Source organism: Marmota marmota, unplaced genomic scaffold (genome assembly GCF_001458135.2).
Source record: "Marmota marmota marmota unplaced genomic scaffold, marMar, whole genome shotgun sequence".
NCBI lineage: Eukaryota > Metazoa > Chordata > Mammalia > Rodentia > Sciuridae > Marmota > Marmota marmota.
In genome coordinates this window covers 34,536,269-34,560,784 of record NW_026000082.1, presented here as the reverse complement: position 1 = coordinate 34,560,784, position 24,516 = coordinate 34,536,269, and the positions used below count along the sequence as shown (strand labels likewise).

General features: G+C 45.9%; 1 protein-coding gene across 2 annotated transcripts; it reads left to right on the top strand.

The window, feature by feature from the left end:
- The first annotated feature begins 13,183 nt into the window (after positions 1-13,183).
- Tmem222 (transmembrane protein 222) lies at positions 13,184-23,811 on the top strand. 2 transcript variants are annotated; one of them, XM_015485434.2, is made up of 6 exons: positions 13,184-13,443; positions 17,935-18,019; positions 19,298-19,329; positions 20,993-21,089; positions 21,185-21,315; positions 22,862-23,811. In XM_015485434.2, exons 1-6 carry the CDS (start codon positions 13,250-13,252, stop codon positions 22,947-22,949), a joined length of 627 nt encoding a protein of 208 aa, XP_015340920.1. In that variant the 5' UTR covers positions 13,184-13,249; the 3' UTR covers positions 22,950-23,811. The 2 variants fall into 2 exon arrangements, with proteins under 2 accessions (XP_015340920.1, XP_048671997.1); XM_048816040.1 differs by lacking the exons at positions 17,935-18,019; positions 19,298-19,329 and having other exon boundaries at positions 13,198-13,443.
- The last annotated feature ends 705 nt before the right edge of the window (positions 23,812-24,516 follow it).

Here is a 24,516-nt window from a genome sequence, read left to right as displayed (position 1 = left end):
CCTCTCTCTCCCTCCCTCCCTCTCTCTCCCTCACTCCCTCTCCCTCACTCAGCCCCTGTCTCTGCCAGGTGCCTCCTCTCAGTCAGGCTTCAGAGCAGCCCTGGAGACAGGAGGGCCATGTTAAAAGCTTTTTCACAGTTTTAAGAAGACGAGGGGGGTGAGGCTAGTGGTGGGGGGTCTGGCACCATCTCATTGCTTTAATCCCAGCGACACAGGTGGCAGCTTCTTCCCCTTCCTGCCCACCCCAGTCCTGCTTCCCACCCCTCTCTTCTAGCTTGGTAATGAAGTATATTTATTGGTGAAGGAAACAGCTGCTGCTGCTTCTCCTGCTGCTGGGACTTGCTCCCCTGTCTCTTTCCATGACCTTTCTCTAGCCAGGGAGTAGGGAGCAGGAGTACTGGGGCTAGGCCCTGGGGTACAAGAACTGGCCAGGGCCCCTTTGCTTTCCTGTGTTCGAGCCACCCACCATTTCCTCCCTCCCTGCCTCCTGCCTCCCCCCGCTGCCTGCCCAGAGCCTGGGCCCTGCAGTGTGGAGGGACACATAAGCCTTACTGTCCTCTGGGGGCAGGAGCCGAGCCTTTTTGTTGCTCCGCTCCCAGGAGAGTGAGGGTGACGCAATTGATTAAAACCATTTTGTTCTAGTTGTGGCTGGTGGCATTTGTGGAGTGCACATGGGTCTTGAGACAAAAGTGAGGGTACCTCCATGAGAGGAGATGTGACCTCACTAAGTTGACCGCCTTCCTTGAGTAACTACTCCTCTACCAGGCAGAATGAGGCCTGCCTGTAGGCCTCTGGGAGCTGAGACCATTCAGCCCAGCAAGGTCTAGCACAAAGCCCAGCACTGGTGACTGCAATTTGCAGTAATCAGCTTTCACTCTCTGGCTCGTTCCTGAAAAATAAGGGGCTTGGAGTCTTAGTGGTTTTTCAAACTTTTAAAACCAGAATTCATATATTCAGATGAGAAATATACAGTTCATACTGTGACCCAAGAAACACATGCGTACCCGTGTGTAAGTACGTTTTTGTTTTGTGTATGTGTATATACACACACATTTAAATATCTCACATACACACACACGTATGTTTGTGTGTATATTGTATATATGTGATGAGCGAAAAAGTTTTACTTACCCTTGCTACAGGCAATTTGCTCTATTTACATTTCTATTTTGTTAGGGAAAAAATACTGGTTGTAATCCACTAAATTGATTTCAAAACCTGCAAGGTTTTGTTTTTGTTTCTGCTTTTGTTTTTGTGTTCTAGATTATCAGATGATTTCTTAGACCAGAGGATTCCAAACTTTCTCTGTTCACAGCACCATTAGCATCCTGGTAATTTTTTCATGGAGCACCTAAGTCAAAAGAAATAACTATTAGTTCAGTTTATTAAGTAGTCAAGCCCCAATCACTTAACACATGTTTATGTCCTAACAAGTTAGTTGCTATTTAAAATAATATACATAATATTCTTAAATAACTGCAGTTACTAATGTGATCTGTGCACCTGCTGGGTACCACCACAACTTTGTCAGACTTTCCAATCAGAACAGACACTGTTAGCCATGTTTCCTATTCTACATTGAATTTCATTTGCTTTTTTTTTGTACTGGGGATTGAATCCAGGGACATTTAACCACAGAGCCACATCCCCAGCCCTTTTTATTTTTATTTTGAGACAGAATCTCGCTAAATTGCTGAGGTTAGCTTTGAACTTGTGATCCTCCTGCCACAGCCTCTTAAGCTTCTGGGATTACAGGCCTGCACCACTGTGCCCAGCTTTCTCCCCATCCCTCCAGGATGAGGATTAAACCCAGGGGTACTTTACAACTGAACTACATCCCCACCTTTTAAAAACATTTTTATTTTGAGACGTGACCTCACTAAGTTGCCAAGGCTGGCCTTGAACTTACATTTGAATTGACTGCCTTCCTTAGTTTCCTGAGTAGTGGAATTATAGGTGTGCACCACCACACCCAGCTAAAACCCAGCTTTTTAAAGACAGTCAAAAGCAATGCGGTGCCAATCTAATAAAGAAACTGAACTACCTTGAACTAGTAATTTTCTCAATATCCAATAGATGTTGAGTACTTATCAAATATAAAATATCCTACCTTGACCCCTGGAATTTGCCATGAAGCCCTAAGGGTCCTTGATGCAGTTTAGGAACTGTGGTTCAGTGCTATGAGAATGTAATTTCTCTACTGAAACTTTGTGATTCTTCTGCTTGTACATTTGGGAAGAACCAGGTTGGAGCCACCTAGTTATGCTTGGTTTCATCCAGGAGACCAAACAGAAAGAGGTCCTACCAGAAACACAGTAGGTGGCATTATAAAGCAAGTGCTACAGGCTGGGGCATCATTCTTCTGTGTTCCCAAATTGAAGTCTGCAGAAGCTTCAAGATACTTCCAGATCATGCAAGGGAAGACAGTGTTCCAGGCCAAGGGAATAGTACAGTGTCACAGATTCCCTCGTGGACCCTAAGTGATTTCATTTGGCCAGATTATAAAGGATTTTCTCTGATTGGTGAGAGACCATCGGCTCCTCCCATAGGAAAGGAGGAGCCATTAGAAGAATTTCCCACTAGCCCTCTCACTTGGAGTTGGTGCTCCTTTATTCTTTTCCCTACCCCACCTCCTTTAAATTAATGGTGTTTACTCTTTTAGGAAAGTTTTAGGCACACAGAAAATTGAGCACCTAGTACAGTGAGTTCATATACCCTCTCCCTGGTTCAGTTTTACCTATTATTAACATTTTGCATTAGTGTGATACATTTGTAACAGTTAATAAACCAGTATTGATACTGATGATGAACCAAAGTCCATAGCTTACATTAGAGTTCACTCTGGGTTGTATAGCTCTATACATGTTTTGACAACTGCATAATGTCAGGTATCCAACTTTACATTTTCAAACAGAATAGTTTCACTGCTCCAGAAGTACCCTGTGCTCCACCAGTCACCCCTCATTAGCACTCAAAACAAAACAAAACAAAACAAAAAAAACATAGAAATCTAATAAAATGTAAATATCTATGTGAATAAAACTACAAAATTCTGTAATCCTAGAGGATTGGGAGGCTGAGGCAGGAGGATTGCAATTTCAAAGCCAGCCTCAGCAACAGCAAGGCGCTAAGCAATTCAGTGAGACCCTGTCTAAATAAAATACAAAATAAAAGGGGGGGGGCTGGGTATGTGGCTCAGTGGTTGAGTGCCCCGGAGTTCAATCCCTGGTACCCACCCCCGCAAAAAAAAAAAAACCTACAAAATTAATAAGAAATCGAAGAAGATCAAAATAAGTAGAGTAGGGGCTGGGGTTGTGGCTCAGTGGTAGAGTGCTTACCTACCATGTGTGAGGCACTAGATTATAAATAAATATACTGTGTCCATCTGCAACTAAAAAATATTTTAAAAAATAATAGAGATACTTTGTTTATGGACAGGAAGATTTAACATTATTAACTTGTTGGTTCTTTCCAACTTGATACACAACTTCAACATAATCCCAGTTACAAGTACCAGCAAATTAAGTTTTCAGCAGATTGATTCAAAAGTTTATATGGAGAGGCAGAAGACCTAGAATAGCCAGTACAACAGTGAAGAAGCTGAGCACAGTGGCACACATCTGTAATCCCAGGAACTAGGGAATCTAAGACAGGAGGACCATAGGTTCAAGACCAGCCTGAGCAACTTGGTGAGACCCTGTCCTCTAAACAAAATTAAAAGGGCTGGGGATGTGGCTCAGTGGTAAAGCACCCCTGGGTTCAATCCCTAGTACCAATATATGAATTAAATAAAATACTAAAAGCTACAATAATAAAGACAGTGTGGTATTGGCAAAAGAATAGACAGACCAATGGAATGAGTAAGAATCCAGAAATAGACCCATACAAAGGAGCAAAGTCAATTTGATAGAGGACTATCCTTTCTCAGCAAACAATGCTGGAACAACTGGACAATCACATGCAAAAAAAACTCACAAAAACTAACTCATGATGTATAATAAATGTAAAATACAAAAATATAAAAACTCCTAGAAAATAACAAGCTAAATGACCTTGAGTCTTGTAATAAGCTTTTAGATATAACACCAAGACCACAATCCATGAAAGAAAGATTCACAAGTTGGACTTGATTCAAATTAAAAACTTCTGCTCAGCAAAACACACTGTTAAGAGAATGAAAAAGACAGGGGCTGGGGTTGTGGCTCAGTGGTAGAGTGCTCGCCCTAGTGTTTGCAAGGCCCTGGGTTTGATCCTCAGCACCACATGAAAATAGATGAATGAAGTAAAGGTATTGTGTCTAACTACAACTAAAAAAATAAACATTAAAAAAAGAGAGAATGAAAAAGACAAGCCAAGGGCTGTGCAGAAATATTTCCAAAACATATCAGGTAAAGGTCTTGAATCTAAAATATACAAAGAACTCCCAAAGCTCAACAATTTGAAAACCTAATTTGAAAGTGGGCATAAGATCTGAACAAGCCTGGCGCTATGGTGCACACATGTAATCCCAGTGTGATACATTTGTAACAATTAAAAACCAATATTGATACTGATGATGAACCAAAGTCTATAGCTTACATTAGAGTTCAGTGACTTGGGAGGCTGAGAGAGGATGGTAAATTCAAGACCAGCCTCAGCAGCCCTGTCTCAAAATTTTTAAAAAGGCTGGTAAAGTCTCCCTGGGTTAAATCCCCAGTACAAAAAAAAAAAAAATCTGAACATATTCCTTACCAAAGATGATAGATAGGTGGCTAATGGCATATGAAAAGGCATTCAACATTATGTCATTAGGAAATTGCAAATTATAACAATGAGCTGTGGACAGTGGCTCCCATTGGTAATGTCAGCTTCTTGGGGAAGCTGAAACAGGAGGATCACAAGTTTAAGGTCAGGCTGGGTAACTTAGCAAGATCCTGTCTTAAAAACAAAAAAGGGCTGGGGATGGCTGGGTGCAGCGGTGCACAACTGTAATCCCAGTGGCTTGGGAAGCTGAGGCAGGAGGGTTGCGAGTTCAAAGCCAGCCTCGGCAAAAGTGAGGTGCTGAGCAACTCAGTGAGACCCTGTCTCTAAATAAAATACAAAAAAAGGGCTGGATATGTGGCTCAGTGGTTGAGTGCCCCTGAGTTCAATCCCTGGTACCTAAAAAAATGCTGGGGATGTAGTCCAGTAGTAGAGCATCCCTGGGTTCAATCCCTAATACTGAAAAAAAAAAAGTGAAAATAATACTACACAACTCAGAATGGCTAAAAAAAAAAAAAAATTAATGACAATACCAAATGCTGCCAAGGATGTGGAGCAACAGAAACTCTCATTCATTGCCAATGGAGATGCAAAATGGTACAGCCACTTTCAAAGACAGTTTGGCAGTTTCTTATGAAGCCAAACATAGTCTTACTATATGATCCAGCTACACTCCTTGGTACTTACCCAAAAGAGTTGAAATCTTATATCCACACAAAAATCTGTACATGAATATTTATAGCATTTTTATTCTTGATCATCAAAAAGCTGGAAGCAACCAAGATGTTCTTCAAAAAGTGAATGGATCAACTAGTACAACCACACAATGGAATATTATTCATGATAAAAAGAAATGAGCTATCAAGACACCAAAAGATAACAGGAGGTTGGCTTGTAGCTTGTAGTAGAGCGCTTGCCTAGCATTCATGAGGCTCTGGGTTCCTTCCCTGTACGCACACATACACACACACACACAAAATCATGGGGCATGGGGGCACACATCTGTAATCCTAGAAACCCTAAGAGGCTGAGGCAGGAGGCTAGCCTCAGCAACTTAGCAAGTCCCTAATCAATTTAGTGAAACCCTGTCTCAAAGAAATAAAAGGGGTAGGGGATGTAAGTCAGTAGTCAAGTACACCTGGGTTCAATCCCCAGTACCCAGAAAAAAAAAAAGCAGCAGGTATTCTGGGTGCAGTAACAAGTGCCTGTGTTCCTAGCTACTGGGGAGGCTAAGGCAGAAGAGTCACTTGAACTCTGGAGTTCAAGACCAGCCTGGGCAACATAGTGAGACTGGCTTCCAAAACAAACCAAGACACAATATGAAGGAAATTTAAACATATATTTCTTAGTGAAAGAAGCCAGTCTGAAAAGGAGATATATATATATTCTTTGAATTCAACTATATGACTTTCTGGAAAGGGCAAAAACTAGAGATAGTATGAAGATCGGTGGTGTTCCATTTTTAAAGCGTGCATGTGTGAGTCACTGGCCCTGCTGATAGAGAGCCTGGGGCTCAGATAAATCCACACAATGAACGGATAGCAAAACAGACATGAGAGATTGGGACTTCTGTGTTTGTGGTAGGCAAGTGTGACCCCAGAGGCCTGCTGCCTGTCTCTGTGCTTAGGAGCATGCCAAAATGTGGTTGCAGAACTTAAAAGGTAATGAGAAGTTAGCTAGCCCAAAGGCTCTCAGCGCTGGCTATGGATCAGAATCACCCAGGATACTTTGCAAACTTCCCATGTCCCACCCCCAGATAGTCTGTTTTAATTGGTTTGAAGTGGAACCCAGGCACCCATCCATTATCCTAAAACATGCTAGATTCATTCTAATGTGCAGCTAGAACTGAGAACCATTGATCTAGCTCTATCCACACTATACAAATATGGACAGTGAGTTCCAAAAGGGGGCAAAAGGGGATAGCTTGCCACCAGGACCTCCAGTGAATAAGAAAAAAGGCCAGGACAAATCTCGGATTCCTAATCCAGTTCTTTTTTCTTTCTTTTTATTTTTCCTGGCAGTGCTGGGGAGTCAAACACAGGGCCTTGCACATAAAAGAAAATTTCTTGGCACATGTGGGGCCCCGGGTTCAATTCCCAGTGACAAGCACACACACAAAGTCACTTTCTTATGACTACTCTTTGAGCTTCTGTGTACCTGGCATTGAACTGTGCACTGGCACAATGGAAATGCACAGAAGAGACCCAGTCCCTGACCTCCTGGAGCCTCCAGATTACCTGGAAGTCATAGAACACAAATACAGAGTTGTGAATGATCTCTGAACATTGGATTTCACTGTGGACTGTCCTCTCCAGCATTTCCTGCCATCATTGAGTGCCCCACCATGTGCCAGGATCTTTGTCAGGCCTAGGGATACAAACATGTCTGGCAGGGAAAGTGGGCAGATAGAAGGCATTCTGACAGGCACATGATGGGAGGCATGTGCCACTCAATGGTCCTGCCTCCTACTCCCACTTATTTCTTTTTCGTAAATAAAATACTTTCTGGTCCTAGTGTTTATACTTATTTTATGTTGATTTATAAACACGAAGACTGGTCATCCTTCACCTCTCCAGTGGCCCTAAAAGGATTTGGTTCAGAACCCCAACTCTGTCTAATATGTGTTTAGATTTCCAGCAAGTTCCTGAACCTCTGAATATATCTCTCATCATGGGTAAAATGGGTATTGCTGCCTGCTCTGTTGATCTCACTGCATTGTAAGGAGGCTCCAAGTCATAGTGAGATCCTGCACATCAAAGTGCTTTTGAAGTAGTCATGTGTGCGCGGGAGTGATGTTTGGTTATAAGTGCTACAATGGCTGGCACTGAATCTGTGTTTTGACCAGATTCAGGTAGAAGCTATCAAGCCACACAAAATGTAGACAAGACTCAGATTATTGTTTCCTTCTTTAGAGACAAGGAAACTGGTGCCCTAACAGGTTCAGCTAATCTCGATGGTGTGACAGTCACCAAGTGGGTCAGCTGGCCCACTCCAGAGTCCACATGTCCACCCTCATGCTTTACTGCCCCCCCCCGCCCCTAGAGAGTCTATTAGATTCCACCCCTACCTGTGCTTTTTATAACCTTGGGTAAGTTTGCCCATCCACAAAATGGAGTGAAAAAGGAAGTAGTTTTGTGAACTCTGGCATCTAAAACATCAGAGTCGGTCGTCAAATGGTATCCTGTGTTATCCTGGACTCCTTGGGTACTCCCCTACAGTCATGGAAAGTTTTGGAGCCATGATGCAAAGAGAGATGGAGAGAGACCCAGTCTCCCATAGCCACAGAGGGTGATAATAAAGCTGAGCAGAAAAACTGCAGAAGAGAGAATTCTGCCCTGCCACATGCCTCACACTGCATCACCTGGCTCAGCCCTGTTTCACCCTTGTAGGATCAATGGTTGAGGTGATTCTTCCCCTTAAGGAGACTCTATGGTCAATGAATAACCTTGAGGACATTCCCTTTCCACTTCCTATCTGCTGGATACCCTGCTGACTACAGTGACCAGTAGATCCAGTTAGTCTTCTTTCTCAAGGAGTTCACAGTCTCTTGGGGGACACAGACATGTAAACAACTAATGCTAATGCAAGTACACATGAATATTCAATAGGTGGAAACAGCCTTCGTGCTCTGGGAGCAAAGAGGGAGCATTTGCCTGAAACCTTGAACATGGTATAGAAGAGGCGGGGAAGGACATCCTCAATTAAGGAACAGTGTAAGCAAAGACGGGTGGTACGAAGTGCAGAGCTTGCTCTCTGAAGGGCAAATATACCAGTGAGGCTAATGCCAGGCAAGTTGGAGGGAGACAGAGAAGAGCCTGGAAAGGAAATTTGGGATCAGCCCATGGGGAACCTTGAATGCCAGGATGAGTGAGACGCCCTGAGAGAGGAGGTGAGAGAGTCCTGTGAACTACTACATGGGTCCATGTGAGGGAGTGCCCTTGCTCCCACCAAGACAGAAGTGTTCCAAGCTCACCCTTCAAACAAGCAGCATCTCACTCTCAAAGGTTTGCCAGCTTGATAGTTCCCTCTCTGCCATCTTTCTCTCCCCCAGCCAGCCCAGTAAATGGATCCAGATGGTCATTCCTATTTTTGGTTGGTATACATGTTGAGGGAGGGGAAGCTCTGAACCCTATCAATCCTGACCCAAGCTCTCTGTGTAAGAGGAGCTTCTTCCAGGCCCCTGCTGTGATCCTCTGAGCCTGGAAGGCAGTGTTAGTCTTTGATGGAGATTTCCCATCTGTCTATGGGTGAAAAGGGAAGCAGAAGAGGCAAGGGCGCAGGCCAGGGAGGCTGTTTCATTGGGTAAGAACCAAGGTGATGTGAGTGAGAGCAGGGGCCCTGTACGGGGTTATGGTAGAAGATGAGCCTGGAAGAGGCCCCAGGAGGGGCAGAGAAGGAGCTATTTCTTCCTCCAGCTACCTGGTCCTCAGCCCCTGCTTCTGTACCCGCCCAGGCCAAAGGAAGGATGATGCAAGCCATAGGGAAGGAAGCTAGGGCTCTGACCAGAACCGATGCCCGGGCACTGTGCCCACCAACCTCCAGGAGCCCCTTAAAAAGTTTCAGAGCATGAAGTGAGAGTAGGTGACAAACTAGGGTCCTGCCCTCGTGTAATGTCAACCTATAAGTATTTGCCATTTTTTAAATTTAATAAATATTTATTAAACAAATATGTGCTTAGCACCCTACTAGAAGTGAACAAAACAAATACACTCTGCCTTCAAGGAGTTTCCAGTTTAGTGGGGGAAGTAAACACTACATAGATACAAATGTGTTATAAAGAAAAGGAATTTGGGGAACTGGGGTTATGGCTCAGCAGTAGAGTGCTCGCCTCGCACATGCAAGGTCCTGGGCTCAATCCTCAGCACCACATAAAAATAAATAAATAAATAGAAGTTACTGTGTACAACTACAAAAAATATATATTAAAAAGAAAAAAGGAAAGGAATTTCCCGGCTGAGGCTATAGCTCAGTGACAGCGACAGAGCACTTGCCTAGAACGTGTGAGGCACTGGATTTGATCCCTAGCACCATATAAAAATAAATGTAGGCATTCTGTCCATCTACAACTACAAAAAAAAATTAGAAAAGGAATTTCCAATGGAGATCAGGAGGGTCTTTCTAATTTTGACTGGAAGACCATGGATGAGCTCTCAGAAGGTAACATTTAACAGAGACTTGAAGAATGAATGGAGGTTAGCTGTCTTTCAATTAAGTCAGAAAGATTTCAGACATGTTGCTCAGAGTAACAGGAAAGAGTTTATTGAAGGGATAGGAAAAGGGAATGGGGACATTCTCAATGGAGGGAATGGGTCCTGACAGAAAAGAGAAGGACAATGTGCCTGTCCTGCACTACAGTTTTATTGGGGATCCCAGAGAAGTTTCCAGAGAGACCCACCCAGGTCCACCTTTGTTGAGAGCCACAGCAAAGCGGCCACAGCAACCAGCTGATTGGCTCCCAGCAACCAGCTGATTGGCTCCTCTGCAGTGATGCTCATTGGGCTGTTTCCCCTTTCAGACCATGTAGCTGCTCATTGGGGGATTCTTTTGGCTCCGCCCACACGACCCAGCCAATCGGCCTCAAGAGCGGTTGAGAGGCTGGCCGGGGGAGAGCCGGTAGTGGCAGTTGGGCTCTGAGGGAATTCCTGAAGAGCTCGCTTGGTGCTGCGTGTGTGTTCAAAAAATAAAATTCGTTCCTGCTTAATAAGTGGCTCGTGAATTGTGCCCAGCCAGACTGCGGCACATCTCTTTAACTTTTTTTATATTCTTTTTAGTTATACATTACAAGTAGAATGTATTTTGACATATTAGACATACATGGAGTATAACTTCCCATTCTTGGGGTTATATATGATGTGGAGTTACACTGGTTGTATATTTCATATATGAACACAAGGACATTATGTCCAATTCATTCTACTGTCTTTCCTATTCCCACTCCACCTCCCTTCCCTTCATTCCCCTTTCTCTAATCCAATTAACTTCTAATCTTCCCTCCTACCACCCTTACTATGCGTTAGGGTGTGCATATCAGAGAGAACATTCAGCCTTTGTTTTTTTCTCAGATTGGCTTATTTCACTTAGCGTGATAGTCTCCAATTCCCCCCATTTACAGGTAAATGCCATAATTCCTTTTTTTTCTTTATGGCTGAGTAATATTCCATTGTGTATATATACCACATTTTCTTTATTCATCAGTTGAAGGGCACCTAGGTTGGTTCCACAGCTTAGCTAATATGAATTGAGCCACTATAAACATTGATGTGGCTGCATCACTATAATATGCTAATTTTTAGTCCTTTGGGTGGAATAAGTGGTCAAATGGTGGTTCCATTCCAAGTTTTCTGTAACTCTTGACTTTTGACTGACAGGAAAATGATATCTGACTTTCCATGGCAACTCTAGGTATCTTTGGCCCATGCTGACCAGTTCTAATTGGATTCTTAACCATACATTCTTACAGATTTTATGGTTAGGAGGGACTACTGTTATCTCCCAGAGTTTCAGGATGTGGTCACAAGTCTCCCTCTTCAGGGTAACTTTGGTTCCTCCTATCAACATTATTTTGGGCCTGCATTTCTCCTGCAGTTAACAGGTAGTTTTCTGAGGGATGTAACACATCCTGTACACTGAGGCCAGGCAGGGCTGCAGATAAACTGCTTCTTGGAAAAGAAAGCATGTGGGGATCAGCACAGTGGGCCCATTTTATAGAAGTATTCTCTTAACCTCATGTTCCCACCATTCACACCTGTCTTTCCCCTAACAGTACTACCAAATTTGTAGCAGAGCATACGTACAACAACAAATGTTCAACAGGCATATGGACTTACTATGACAGTAGAAGAATTTCAAGGCACAGATCTTTTGGGGAGCCTGTCATCCAGAAGAGATTGGATAACTACAGTGACCTGAAGGAAAAGTAATGTAATTTATCCAACAACTCTATACTGCACACTTAATCTATCCCGTGCCCTGTGCTGAATAGTTCCCTGTCTTCAAGGATCACATGCTACACAAGGTTATAGGACAAGTGCAAACATGCTCAAAGAATTTTTAGTGGATTAGAATCATTTCCAGATGTGATACTTATGAAGCTTTTAGAAAACATCTGTTTGTTCAATCATCCAATACATCAGTAAACACTGAGTAGGCATCTGCTCTGTACCAGGAGCTGTGGTAGCTACTCAAGTCAAGGTCCTTAGGATTCCATAGCAGAGACAGACATACCAAATTACATTAAGCCAGGCATGGTGGTGCACGCCTGTAATCTGAGTGACTTGAGAGGCTGAGGCAGGAAGATCACAAGTTCAAGGTTAGTCTCAGCAATTTAGCAAGACCCTGTCTCAAAATAAAAGGGCTGGGGATGTTGTTTAGTGGTTAGGCATCCCCGGGTTCAATCCTCAGTACCAATTTTTTAAAAATTGGATTCTTAACCATACATTCTTACAGATTTTATGGTTAGAAGGGACTACTGTTATCTCTCAGAGTTTAAGTATTATGTGCCCAAAAGCAGATAGCAAGCTTTCCCTAGATCAGCAGTGAAGAAGAGTAATTCAATGGGAGAAAGACCTTCCCAAAAGGTGCGGCTTCCACCTTCCTGAGTGAATTTGTTCCTTTAGCCTGATTTTTTAATGGCTGCCTTCTTTCTTGTCTTCCACATGTCCCCTCCCCAGCAGATTTCATTTCCTGTGTCTATCTTGGCATCCCTCTAAATCCAAGACTCCAAGACTAAAGCCTGGCCTCTCTGTATTATTGGGCGTGATCTCAGACAATTGTTTAACTTCCCTGAGCCTTCATTTTCCCATTTGATGAAGGAGCGGATCACATCGGAGACTTGTGGTTCACTCCAGCCAGGATGCTATTCACACTCTGCTGCACATAGTGCTCCTCCAGGCCTTCCTTTCTTACATGGCTGCATCCATCCCCCTCTCCTGTGCCACCTGGCAAACATCAAGGCTCAGCTCAAATATCTTCAGGCAGGTTTCCCCTGCTCACACACAGGCACACACAAGATTACAGTCTGGCCTTCCTTTATACTACCATTACCTTGTGAGAAGCCATAGAACGAAAAGGCCAAGGGAGATATAAAGACAGGTTTGAGTCGTGGTCCCTCACCTCACCTCGAGAGCCACAGTTTCTCATTTGTACAATAAGAAAAATACTTAAATTTGCATGTCTAGTCAGTTTATGGGAATAAGAAACAATGTCAAGTGCTTGGCACCTAAGAAGTGCTTCTATAGAAAGCCTGCACCACACCTGTCAGGAGCCCTCAGTGCACTGAACTAGAGAGATCGTCGCGGGTGTCCGCGCTAGACTGCCAGATGCCTGAGGGCAGCGTGGACGCATAGGTTCAGCGGCTACGTGGTCCTAGGGGGCGAGGCTGGCCGGGCCTAGAGGGACGCGGCTCCAATTCCCGGGGGGAAGGCCTAGAGGCGCGGACCCCACCTCCGGGAAGTGACGCCACAGGGACTAGCCGCGCCGAGCAGGGCCGCCGGAGCGGGACGAGCACAGCATGGCGGAAGCGGAAGGGAGTTCTCCGCTCTTGTTGCCGCCGCCACCGCCCCCTCCCGGGATGGCGGAAGTGGAGGTGCAGACGGCGGCCCAGACGGACATGAAGCAGTACCACTGCTCCAGCGGCGTCACCATGGACGTGGAACGGAGCCGCTTCCCCTACTGCGTGGTATGGACGCCCATCCCGGTGCTCACGTGAGTCTCCTTCTGCGTCCGTCTAGGGTGATGAAGAGGGCCCAGAGAGAGCCGGAGCCCTTGCGGTGTCCTCCAGCGGTGGGTCTCCCTGCCCCCGATACGCTGCAAGCCCTCGCCCTCGCCCTGGGATGGCCCGCATCCCTCACTCAGTCGCCAGAATCCTGCCACCCGCGCCCCGCCTTTTTCCGCTGACAATTGGGACATGCTACCTGTCCTGGTTGCAGCCGGGCTAGTCTGGGAGAAAAACAAGTGTAGGTAGGCGGGAAAGGCCAGGGGGCTGGAGGCTGCAGGCGTACCGAACAGGGGCCCCTAACTTGGTCCGAGGAGATGTCTTCATTCATTCTCGGGTTTATTCATTCATTGAGCAAATGCTTATTGATCACTTGCAGTATACAAGACATCCCGCTGCGTCTGGAAGCAACAGTAGGAGTCTGGCAGGGGCCATACCTCTCCTGGGAGGTCTACGTGGGAAGGGCCACCAGAGGTCTGGGAGACCAACCCTGTGTCTTACACACCATCTCAGTCGCAAAGCAGGTGCAGGTCCCAGAGTGTCTGCCTCCCATAGGAAGGTTCTGTGTATAGCCTTTGTCAGGGGAGAGGCAGGTGCACAGCTGCTGCTTGCTACCCTCATACTTCAACTGGTAACAGTAACCACTCCTCCAAGTGCCAGTTTGCCAAGCCTTTTCACTCCCATTTTCCATAAATTTCATAGCTACTTTTTTTTTTTAATTTTGTTCTAAATTTTTTTAGTTGTCGATGGACCTTTGTTTTATTCATTTATATGCAGTGCTGAGAATCGAACCCAGTGACTCACACATGCTAGGCAAGCACTCTGCTATTGAGCCACAGCCCCAGCCCCTTCACAGCCACTTTCTAAGGTAGGAATTATCTTCTTCCATGGTAAAGCTGAGCTTCTAGCATAGTCTTGGTTAGATGCCTACCCCAGCAAGCAAAGGCTTTCAAAACTCAATTTTCTGACTGTGTAACTTGTTATCTTCTAGCTGTACCTTATCTCCTTTAATACAGTGTAATAGATTTGTTCCTCCTATCAGAAATAGCCAAGTGCAGTTCCAGAGAGGAATCATTTGTTGCTTACATGCTACATCCTAAAGTGTTCTCAACATTTATATTAAAATACTTAAATTGTTTTGTTTTCAAACGCTTGTGCATTTAAGAGCATCCAAAATTTTAATACCAAATTTAAAAATATGTTTTTAAAGAACATGTGTTCATTAATTCAATCGATACTACACATTTGCTAAGTGACTGCTATGTGCCCAGATAGTTCTAGGTGTTAAGAATATACAATGGTGAATAAAGCAGATGCAGTGCTTGTTCTTGTAGAGTGTCAGTCCTGGTGGAAGGAGTAGACTGTAAACTAACTATAGAACTTCTGATAGTGGTTAGTGGTATGAAGAAAATAAAATATTAATGTGAAAGTAACTGGATGGGGTATTTAGGGAACCTACTGGTTTTGTTAAAACCTGTCATATTATCCTATTTTCTCTCAATTTTTCTCATTCTTCAAAAACCGTTTGTGCATGGTCTTCTGCAGGCACCATGATCCTCAGTCATCTGGGCCAGAAGCCATTCGCATGCCAGTTGTATTCAGGTCTATCTGCAGGTGTTCATAACTCCAAGATGAGTAAGATAATCATGGGCCCATCAAAGGACTCATATTCTTTTTAGAGGACTCCCCTATAGCCAAAGAGAGAGAAACTAACATGTGTAATACATTGTAGTTTTGTTGATAAAAGTGCAGAGCTAGATTTGGCACAGGGAACTATCATCTGTCTTTGTCTTACATCACAATTGAACACCACTTTTTTTTTTTTTAATATTTGGTGGTTTTTTGTTTTTGTTTTGCAGTACTGGGGATCAAATCCACAAAGCTTTACACATGCTATGCAAACATTCTACCCCTGAATACATCCTCAGTCCTCCACTCTTTTTTTTCTAATTGGCACATAGTATTGCACATATTTATGGGATTTAGGATGACACTTCAATACCTGCTTAAAATATGTAATGATCATGTCATAGTAATTGGCATATCCATCGACCTCAGACATGTATCGTTTCTTTATGTTGAGAACATTCAAAATCCTCTCTATTAGCTATTTTGAAATATATAAATTGTTGAGAACTAAAATTACTATACTTAACTATAGAATATTAGAAGTTATTCCTCCAGTCCGAATGTACCCTTTCTACATTTTTTTTTTCCCCTTGGCAGGGTTGGAGATTGAACCCAGGGCCTCATATACGCTAGGCAAACACTGAGTTACATCCCTGACCCTTTTTATTTTTTATTTTAAGGCAGAGTCTAAGTTGCTGAGGGTCTTACTAAGTTGACAAGACTGTCCTTGAACTTGTGATCCTTGTCCTCCTGAGTAGCTGGAGTTACACCGCTTCCTCTGGCTCCCGCTATGCTCTTTATTTTTTCTTTCCTGATGATTGAACCTGTGGCTCTTTACCACTGAGCCACATCCCTTTTCATTTTTTATTTTGAGACAGGGCCTCACTAAGTTACTGAGTCTGTCCTTGAACTTATGGTCCTCCTTTTACACTTTTAAATGCCAGATATTTGTTCATTATTATTGAGTCAAAGTTATGTGCCAGGCACTGTCCTTGAGAGTATTACAGTAAACAAGACAAAAATCCTTCTTCTAATGGAGCTTAAGTTTTAGTGGAGAGACAGCCAATGTCCAAGTAATCAAGATAATTTCAGGTACTTGTGCATGGATGTTGTGAAAAAGACAAATCAGAGTAATGGATCTTGGATGTGTGTGACTACTGTAGAAGGCATAATTCAAGGAAGACCTCCAGAGTCTTAAAACTGTACTCAATCTTCCTTTTTAAAGAGAGCTTGAATCCATCTGCTGCTCACCACCCCACCACCCATACTTTGGTTAGGGTCACCATCATCTTCGGTTGGAATTACAGTAGTAGCCTCAGGAATGGCCTCCTTCCTACCCTCTTTGCCTATCCCCTCCCATTCTTCAGGCACAGGCCACACTTTCTGCTTTGGAGATTTCTGCCATTAGATATCCCGTCCTTTCACAGGTCAAGGTTAAAAGTCATCTCTGCTGACTCTGCCCCAACCTCAGTTCTAAGTAATTACTTCCCTGAGCTGCATCTCTACAGGTTTTGCCTCCATCTCCCTAGCAGGGTGCTTTGTGCTCATGCTTAGGCAGCCTTGAGACCAGGACCTGGCTGCTGGCCCTGTGAAACCTGCTGCAGCTGGATCATTGTCTCCAGCACTCAGGCCTTGTAGGGCCATGGTTCTCAGGCTACAGATCTATCTGGAGTTCCTGTGTGTTACATATTAAGATCCATTTGAGATTTGCTTTTTAAAAAATGCCTATGGCAGCTGTGCATGGTGGCACATGCCTGAATTCCTGAATATTCTGGAGATTTGAAGCAGAGGATTGCTTCAGCCCAGGAGTTGACGGTGTCTGGCCAACACAACAAGACTCCATCTCAAGAAAAAATGAACTGGGTTAAGCCAGGCATGGTGGCACACACCTGTAATCCCAGCTACTTGGGACATTGAGGCAGGAAAATCACAAACAAGTTTAAGATCAGTCTGGGCAATTTAGCAAGACCCTGTCTCAAAAATAAATAAATAAATAAAAAGGGCTGGGGAATGTAATGAGGTGGCTTAGTGGTAAAGAGCCAGGTAGAGCGCCTACCTGGTATGCACCAGGCCCTGGGTTCACTCTCCAACACCATTTAAAAAAAAAAAAAGTAAAAAAACAAACAAAACACTATAGAATTTTGGTTCCTGGAATACACCATGTTTTGTCCTGATCTCTGTCCTTGCACATTAGTTCGTCAACATTTGGATTATTTCCACTAATTTTTCTGTCAACTTTATGGAGATAATTATATGTAATAAAAGGCATACATTTTAAGAGTACAAGTAATGAGGTTTGGTATCTGTTTTTGTTTCTGTTTATTGCGTTACTGGGGATGGAACCTAGGACCGTGCACATCCTAGGCATGTACTCTACACTGAGCTATAGCTCTGAGTTCAGTGAGTTTTAACAGATGTTTTTGGCTATTTTAAATAAAGGTGCTATGAAGATTCCGTTCATGGCCTAGGTAGACACAAGCACTCATTTCTGTTGGGTGTATACTCTGAAGTGGACCTGCTAAGGCATAGGGTGCAGTGTCCAACTGTTTTTCAAAGTGATAGAAACTATTTACGCTCCTCTAGAGATGAGTGAGGTTGCTCTTCATCCTCACTGGCATTCTCTGTTATTGTGCTTTTGGTTGTAGCCTGTGGTGAGGGTGCAGGGCCATCCCATTGTGTTATTGATTGTTACCCCTCTTTTGGGCCCCCCTGCCCCTCTAGACCACCCTCATAGGCACTCATCACATGACACTATATTCACATGCTCTCACTGGATAAAGTATCCCCAGCATCTCTCTGACTGGTTGAAAACCCCCTAAGCTCTGTCCCTTTCCTGTCCTTTTTCCTCATAGGTGGTTTTTCCCCATCATTGGCCACATGGGCATCTGCACATCCACAGGAGTCATTCGGGACTTTGCTGGCCCCTATTTTGTCTCGGTGAGTTCCCATTCTGTCCTTCCTTGGAGGGTCCCAAGGCTTGCATGGAAGGCTGGCCTGTCCTGCCTGGAGTCAGGCTTCCTATATTCCCAAACCCAGGAAGATGCAGATGACATGCAGCCCTGGCCCTAGCCCTCACCAATATCACGTTTCTCCTTACCTCCAAGACAGGCCAGAAGGGCAGTGTGGCCAGAAGGAACTTAACCCTTAAGTAACTGGCCCATTCCTTTGCCTCTGCCCCTGGGGTTCTAAGCCATGGGTAAAGGTAGAGGCAAGAGTAAAGTCAGATCATCTGGGAACCACATCTCTGGATCTTCAGAAGATGGGAGCCAAGGTGGGGAGACAGGGGAGGCTGACATGGTTCCTGAGGTCGGTCTTCTAGAAAATCAGCTGTGTTCTATTCCTTGAGGTCTGTTCTCTGGGAATGGGCAAATATTGGTCCACTGGCTAGCTCCACATGAGCATGCAGCATCTGCCTGTATCTAGGTCGGAGATGGGAACGAAGGAGATGTTGGTAGCATCAGCCTGTTTATAGTTGCCATGACTTATTTTCGTGTGTAATGGTCCGGGGATTGAACCCAGGGTGCTCTACCACTGAGCTACATCCCCAGCCCTTTTTATTTTTTATTTTGAGACAGGGTCTTGCTAAGTTGCCCAGGCTGGCCTTGAACTTGTGATCCTCCTGCCTCAGCCTCCCCAGTCACTAGGATTACAGGTGTGCACCACAACATCTTAATACAATAAGGCCAACCCCTTTGCACTTAAAAATACTTTCACTGTCATATATTTTTATAATTCTGATTCTGAACCCATACTCTGTCCCTGCATAATTCCTCTATGCCAGGTTTTATGTGGTGAGCCTAGGACTTTGTTAGCATGTCCCTTGTTGGAAGCCTCTCTAAGCCCAGCAGCCCCCATTCTACTGTGAATGCATGACGCTGCCAGGCATAGAGTTGGCTCTGTGAAAGCCATCATTATTGGGTCAGGAGCACAGAAGATTAGCATTTACACCATGAAGGAAACCTCCAGCCCATGACCAAAGATCAGAAAGATGCCAGAGAATGCAAGAATTCCCTGGGTATCCCACTGCCTTCTTCCCACAGAAAAGCCACTATTGGCACTTTAGAAATCATGCCAGCCCCCTAGCAGATCTGCACTCCACTTTTGCCCACCCCTGATACACCCTCTTCTAAGTCACTGCACTTCAGCCATTGACCCAGGTTTGTATATAACCTGGATATAGGTTCCCCACTGACCTCTGCTCTTGTCCCTCAACAGGAAGACAACATGGCCTTTGGAAAGCCTGCCAAGTAAGTGATGAACACCTGTGTGACTGGCCTAGGGCAGGTTGCTCCTGCCCAGAGCAGCAGGCCAGGTCCTCTGGGGCATAGCAGGAGGACCAGGTGTGGAGGGGAGGGACAGCCAGGTCAATCAGGGCATAGCAGCCCTATATCAAGCACTGATTATGCCAGTCCCTGGCTGGGCCTTTACCTGTAGACCATCCAAGCCTTGCCTCAGCTCTATAAGGTTGTGCTTTCAATTCTATGGCAAAGGGTGAAGAAAGGGAAGGGACATGGTCAAGATCACAGAGAAAGTGGCAGAACCAGGCTCATAGCCTCCCTCTGTGTCCTGGACACAATTCCTGCCCCTTGGGGGCAAACAGGCCATTTAAGGTATAAGGAAGGCATTGTTTGGATGCTGCTGTTAAGTTCTGCTTGGAGGGATTAAAAACAGTTCAGATCCTTAGGGAGAGAAACTGGTTTAGTTGGGGGCTTTAGGTCTTCATTTCTTTCATCTTGGGTGCTTGCAACAGCTCCAGGCCTAGTGATAATGCCTCAGTCCTCAGTATCCTCAAAAGAACAGCAGATACCCAAGGCTGCCCAGGAGAGGTGGGCACAAAGCAGAGGCAATTTGGAGGCAGACTGACTCTGGTTTCCTCAGGCAGGTGGAAATATGGTCCAGGAGTCTCTGGGCTGGTGTTTGCTGCTAGGCTGCTTTTTGAAGACTGTTTGTTTGTTATTGTTTTATTTTTTCAAAGACAGTTTTAAGGGCTTCCTTTTCCCATAGGAGCTCCCAAATGCCACCATGGCACTGTGTATAGGCTCCTCCACAAGCCATACAAGGGGAGACATGGGGAGAATGCTTGCTTATGGGTAAACTCCTCATTGTGACATCCAAGTCCCTGCATGACATGGCCCCTGTTGCATCTCCTGCCTCACCTGCCAGCATTCCATCACCCCGTTTCTCTTTCTGAATCTTTGAGTAGTGCTTAGTCACTTAGTTTTTGGGACACACTGCAATTTTCTGCCTCTCACTTTGTTCAAGCCCTCCCCTTAGTCTACAGGGCCTTGCCTCCCTTTTCTGTGTTCGCTGACTTCTCTTCCATTAGACTAGACTCAGATGTCACCTCCAGAAAACCATATCACTCCCCCTCTCTTCATCCATTAGGTTGCCATGACAAAATACCATTTAGTGGGTGGCAAACCACAGAAATATATTTCTCACATCTCTGGAGGCTGGGAAAGCTAAGGTCAAGGTACTGGTAGATCGAGTGCCTGGTGAGGGCCCGCAGCACCTTCTTGCTATATTCTCACATGGTGGAAGGGGCAAGGTTCTCTCAGGCCACTCTCATACGGGCGTTAACCCCATTCATGGGAACTATACCCCCATGACCTAGTCACTTCCCAAAGGCCTCACCTCCTAGTATTTTCACATTGGGGGTTAGGATTTCAACATATCAGTGGTGTGGGTGGGGCAAACATCCAAACCATAGTACCCCTCAACTGAGCTGGCTTCATGTCCTCCCAGGATCCACTGTGGTACATGGCACCTCACCCTGTTATTATCTGCTGCATGACTCTTGCCTAGATCTGGCCTCAGCACCCAGCACAGAGCAGGTCGCAAGGAACATCACTACAGCTGAGAGGCCTCAAGGGGGCCTATCCAGTGCCAAGAACCACCTCTCTTCCTCAGGTACTGGAAGTTGGACCCTGCTCAGGTTTATGCTAGCGGGCCCAATGCCTGGGACACAGCTGTGCATGACGCCTCTGAGGAGTACAAGCATCGCATGGTAGGTGGCTGGGACAGTAAGTACTCCTGAGATGGGGACCAGGGTGGGAAGTTTACCCTCGCTCATCCTGACCCCAATCCTTCCTATTCTTGCAGCACAATCTCTGCTGTGACAACTGCCATTCACATGTCGCATTGGCCCTGAACCTGATGCGCTACAACAATAGCACAAACTGGAACATGGTGACCCTCTGCTTCTTCTGCCTGCTTTATGGGAAGTATGTCAGGTGAGCTGCCCTCCCACCTGTACATTCCCCTGGGCTGCTCTCCAGAGGATCCCAGTGAGGCTGTGTCTGGAGTCCTTCAGTCAGCAGGGACAGTTGGAGCAGATGCCATTTGGAGCCGTGAAGTTCCAGAGTGACTAGCTGAGTTCCTGGTGGAAAAGGAGGTTACTGTGCCAAAATGCAGCTCCACCTTGGTCCCCAGCCTGGTTGTCACTTGCTATGAGGCCTTGGGTAGTTGCCTCGGCCTCTGCACTGCAGTTGGCATTGCTAAGATGGTAGTAATGATTCTGGCTCCTCAGGGAGGATGTAAGTCTAAGAGACCTATGCTCAGGCAAAGAAAGTAGATCTTCATGGGATGGTTTGGTGACTACTCCACAGTATCCCTTCCTGTAATTCCCTGTGAGAGGCAAGGTTTTGAGCAGTGAACCCAGTGGTAGCTTAGGGGGATCTTTGAAGTCACAGTCTTCTGACCTATGAGGTTCAAGGCATTCATTGCCAGCTCTTAGTAAAAATAGGGCTCAGAGAGGTTGAGTGAGTTGCCCATAGTCCCACAGCAAAGCCCACACTTGAGCTAATCTGGGCCCCTCCTCCAAGCTTTCCTGTTAGCTGTGCTTATCATTAAGAGCTTTTGGTTGGGGGCTGGGGTTGTGGCTCAGTGGCAGAGCGCTTGCCTCGCACCTGTGAGGCACTGGGTTTGATCCTTAGCACCACATAAAAATAAATAAACAAAATAAAGATACTGTGTCCATGTATAACTAAAAAAAAATTTAAAAAAAAACAAAACTTTTGGTTGGGTGTACTGATACACTCCTGTAGTGCCAGTACCTCAGGAGGCTGAGGCAGGACGATTGAAAGTTTGAGGCTGGTGTCAGCAACTTTACAAGACCCTGCTTCAAAAAATAAAAATGGCTGGGGATATGGCTCAGTGGTAACGCTCTTGCCTAGCATATTCAAGCTCTAGGTTCAATTCCTAGTACCACCAGGGGAAAAAAAAAAAAAGTTTCTTGGAAAGAAGACTCTCCAGGGTCTTCATTTTCCAGCCTGGAAGGTATTTAAAGGTGCCGTGAGAAGAACATAACTGTGGTCACAGAGAGATTGAGGCAGAGCCAGAGCTGGCCCCAAGTCCCTGACTCCCAGCCCTCGGCTCCAGCCATAGCACTGTGCCAACACTCACCAATCCCCTATCCCCAGTGAGCTCCATCATGAAGGCCACAGCAGAGGCCACTCATGGCTTTCACACCCAAACTTAAATTCCTGGTCTCCTTGCTGGTGCCCTCTTCTCAGAGATAAGTGATTATGGGTGGAGCCAGTGAGACCCAGAGGCAGCACACCCCCCTTTTCCAGCAGAGTCTGATCTCCACCCGGATCTGGTGGTCCTCAAAAGTGGGCACTAGCCAGGTTCCATTCCTTAATTGAGTTTGGGAATGGGAAGTAGTTCCAGGGACTCCTTAGCAGGGGCAGTGCTGTCAGGGTTGTAATTAGATGGGGCTCAGGGCCACATGCCTGTCATCTGCTCCTGCCCACCCTTGCTCTTCTCCCTCTCTGTCAGCATCGGAGCCTTCGTGAAGACCTGGCTGCCCTTCGTCCTCCTCCTGGGCATCATCCTGACCGTCAGCCTGGTCTTCAACCTGCGGTGATAGCTGCCACACAGCCTCAAGCCTACCAGGCTTCCATGGAAGAAGCCTCTTATGGTCCCAGATTCTTTCTCCTCACCCCCAAAGGCAGGGGTAGCCTGCTCTGTTGGACTTGGGGACTAGGAGGGTGGGATGAAGGGTCTGAGAATGAGTGTAGGGCAGGGCTCTCTGCTTGTTGTATCTCACTGGCTACTCAGAAGCTCCCTGCCCCCTTCCCCTGGGCTTGTGACCCTGCCCTTGAAGCACCCTCTTATCCCCCTGTTGGGAAGACCCTGCCTGCTCTAGAGCTCTTTTTGCCACAGCCCAGTGCCCACTGTGGACAAGGACCCACCAGACAAGGCAGCACCCTGACCAGAGGTGGATTAGGAACCTGCCCTCTGCCCAGTAGCTCTGGTTCTGAGGTGGGATAGGGTGTACTACTACCCTGGAGCCTTCCCCTTTGGCCTCTAGAATGTTCCAGAAGGCTGGATAGGTCCTTCTTTTAGATATCTGCCAGAAGCTGCACCGGGATGCTCTGCCCATCTGCTGGTGCCCTCCAACCCATGCAGCCTCCTCTTCCCCCTTTCCAGGACCTCCCAGCACTTGGGCCCATCTCCCCTGCAGTTTGGGGCCTGGCTGGTAAGGTGAGTGAAGCTGACATGTGCAGAGTGGCTCTGTATACCAGATGGTGTAGACCCACTCTTTGTCCCCTTGGGGCCAAAGTTAGTGCCGTCAGGTAGCAGGAGACAGGCTGTTTCCTCCCATCTGACTACAGCTCCCCACTTAAAGCTATCAGAAAAGGCCCTGTGCTGCCACCTCACCCCACTGCTCCATGGGCTCCTTTGTGAGGGGCTCCCTAGCAGGATAATAAAAAGTTTTGAGTTGAGGTGGTACCTGTCCTTGTTTTCTCCCTCTCTGCAGCCCCCTCACTCTTCACCTTGTTATATTCTTTGTGTCCTTGGGTATCTCTACCCCTGGCAAGAGATCTAGTTGCCAGTGTCACAGCTAAGTCTGTGTTCAGTGCCTGGAGCTCACAGGGACATCAGCATCCCTCAGTGATCTCCAGGTTATGGGAATTCCCCACATTCTGGGACCATCATTCCAAGCTCTCTCCTGGAAGCAAGTGAGTATTGAAACCCCTCCCAGATTCTTTGTTGGGAAGAGCTTTGCAGAAGGATTGGTGTTAAAACTGAGCAGGATTTTCAGTGGGTAGACCAGAGCCCTAGGGCTGCCCCTCAATCAGGAGTGCCCAGTTTGGAGTAAGCTAAGAGAATTGGCCAGCCATATCCATCTGTCAGATTGCTGGACTTCTTGTGCTGACCTCCATGTTCATGTCCCTGGCCTCTCCTTATTACCGCCCCCCAATCTCTTGCTGCTGCCCTTCAGCTTCTGTGCTCTCCACACCCTGCAGCGCTCACCCAGCTTTGGTCCTTTACTTTCTGAAACCTGTTGAGAAAGCCCAGCTTAAAAACTGCCTTCAGAGCTGGGGGTATTGCTCAGTGGTAAAGCAGTTGTCCAGCATGTGTGAGGCCTGGGTTTCATCCCCAGCACCTCAAAAAGCAAAATGAAACTGCCTCCTCAGCAGGCTGAG

Excerpts from the sequence above, each read along its gene's own strand:
- Tmem222 (XM_015485434.2), top strand. The coding sequence starts at position 13,250 with ATGGCGGAAGCGGAAGGGAGTTCTCCGCTCTTGTTGCCGCCGCCACCG. Across the intron at positions 13,444-17,934 it reads ACGCCCATCCCGGTGCTCAC|GTGGTTTTTCCCCATCATTG; the intron begins GTGAGTCTCCTT and ends TTTTCCTCATAG. Across the intron at positions 18,020-19,297 it reads CTGGCCCCTATTTTGTCTCG|GAAGACAACATGGCCTTTGG; the intron begins GTGAGTTCCCAT and ends GTCCCTCAACAG.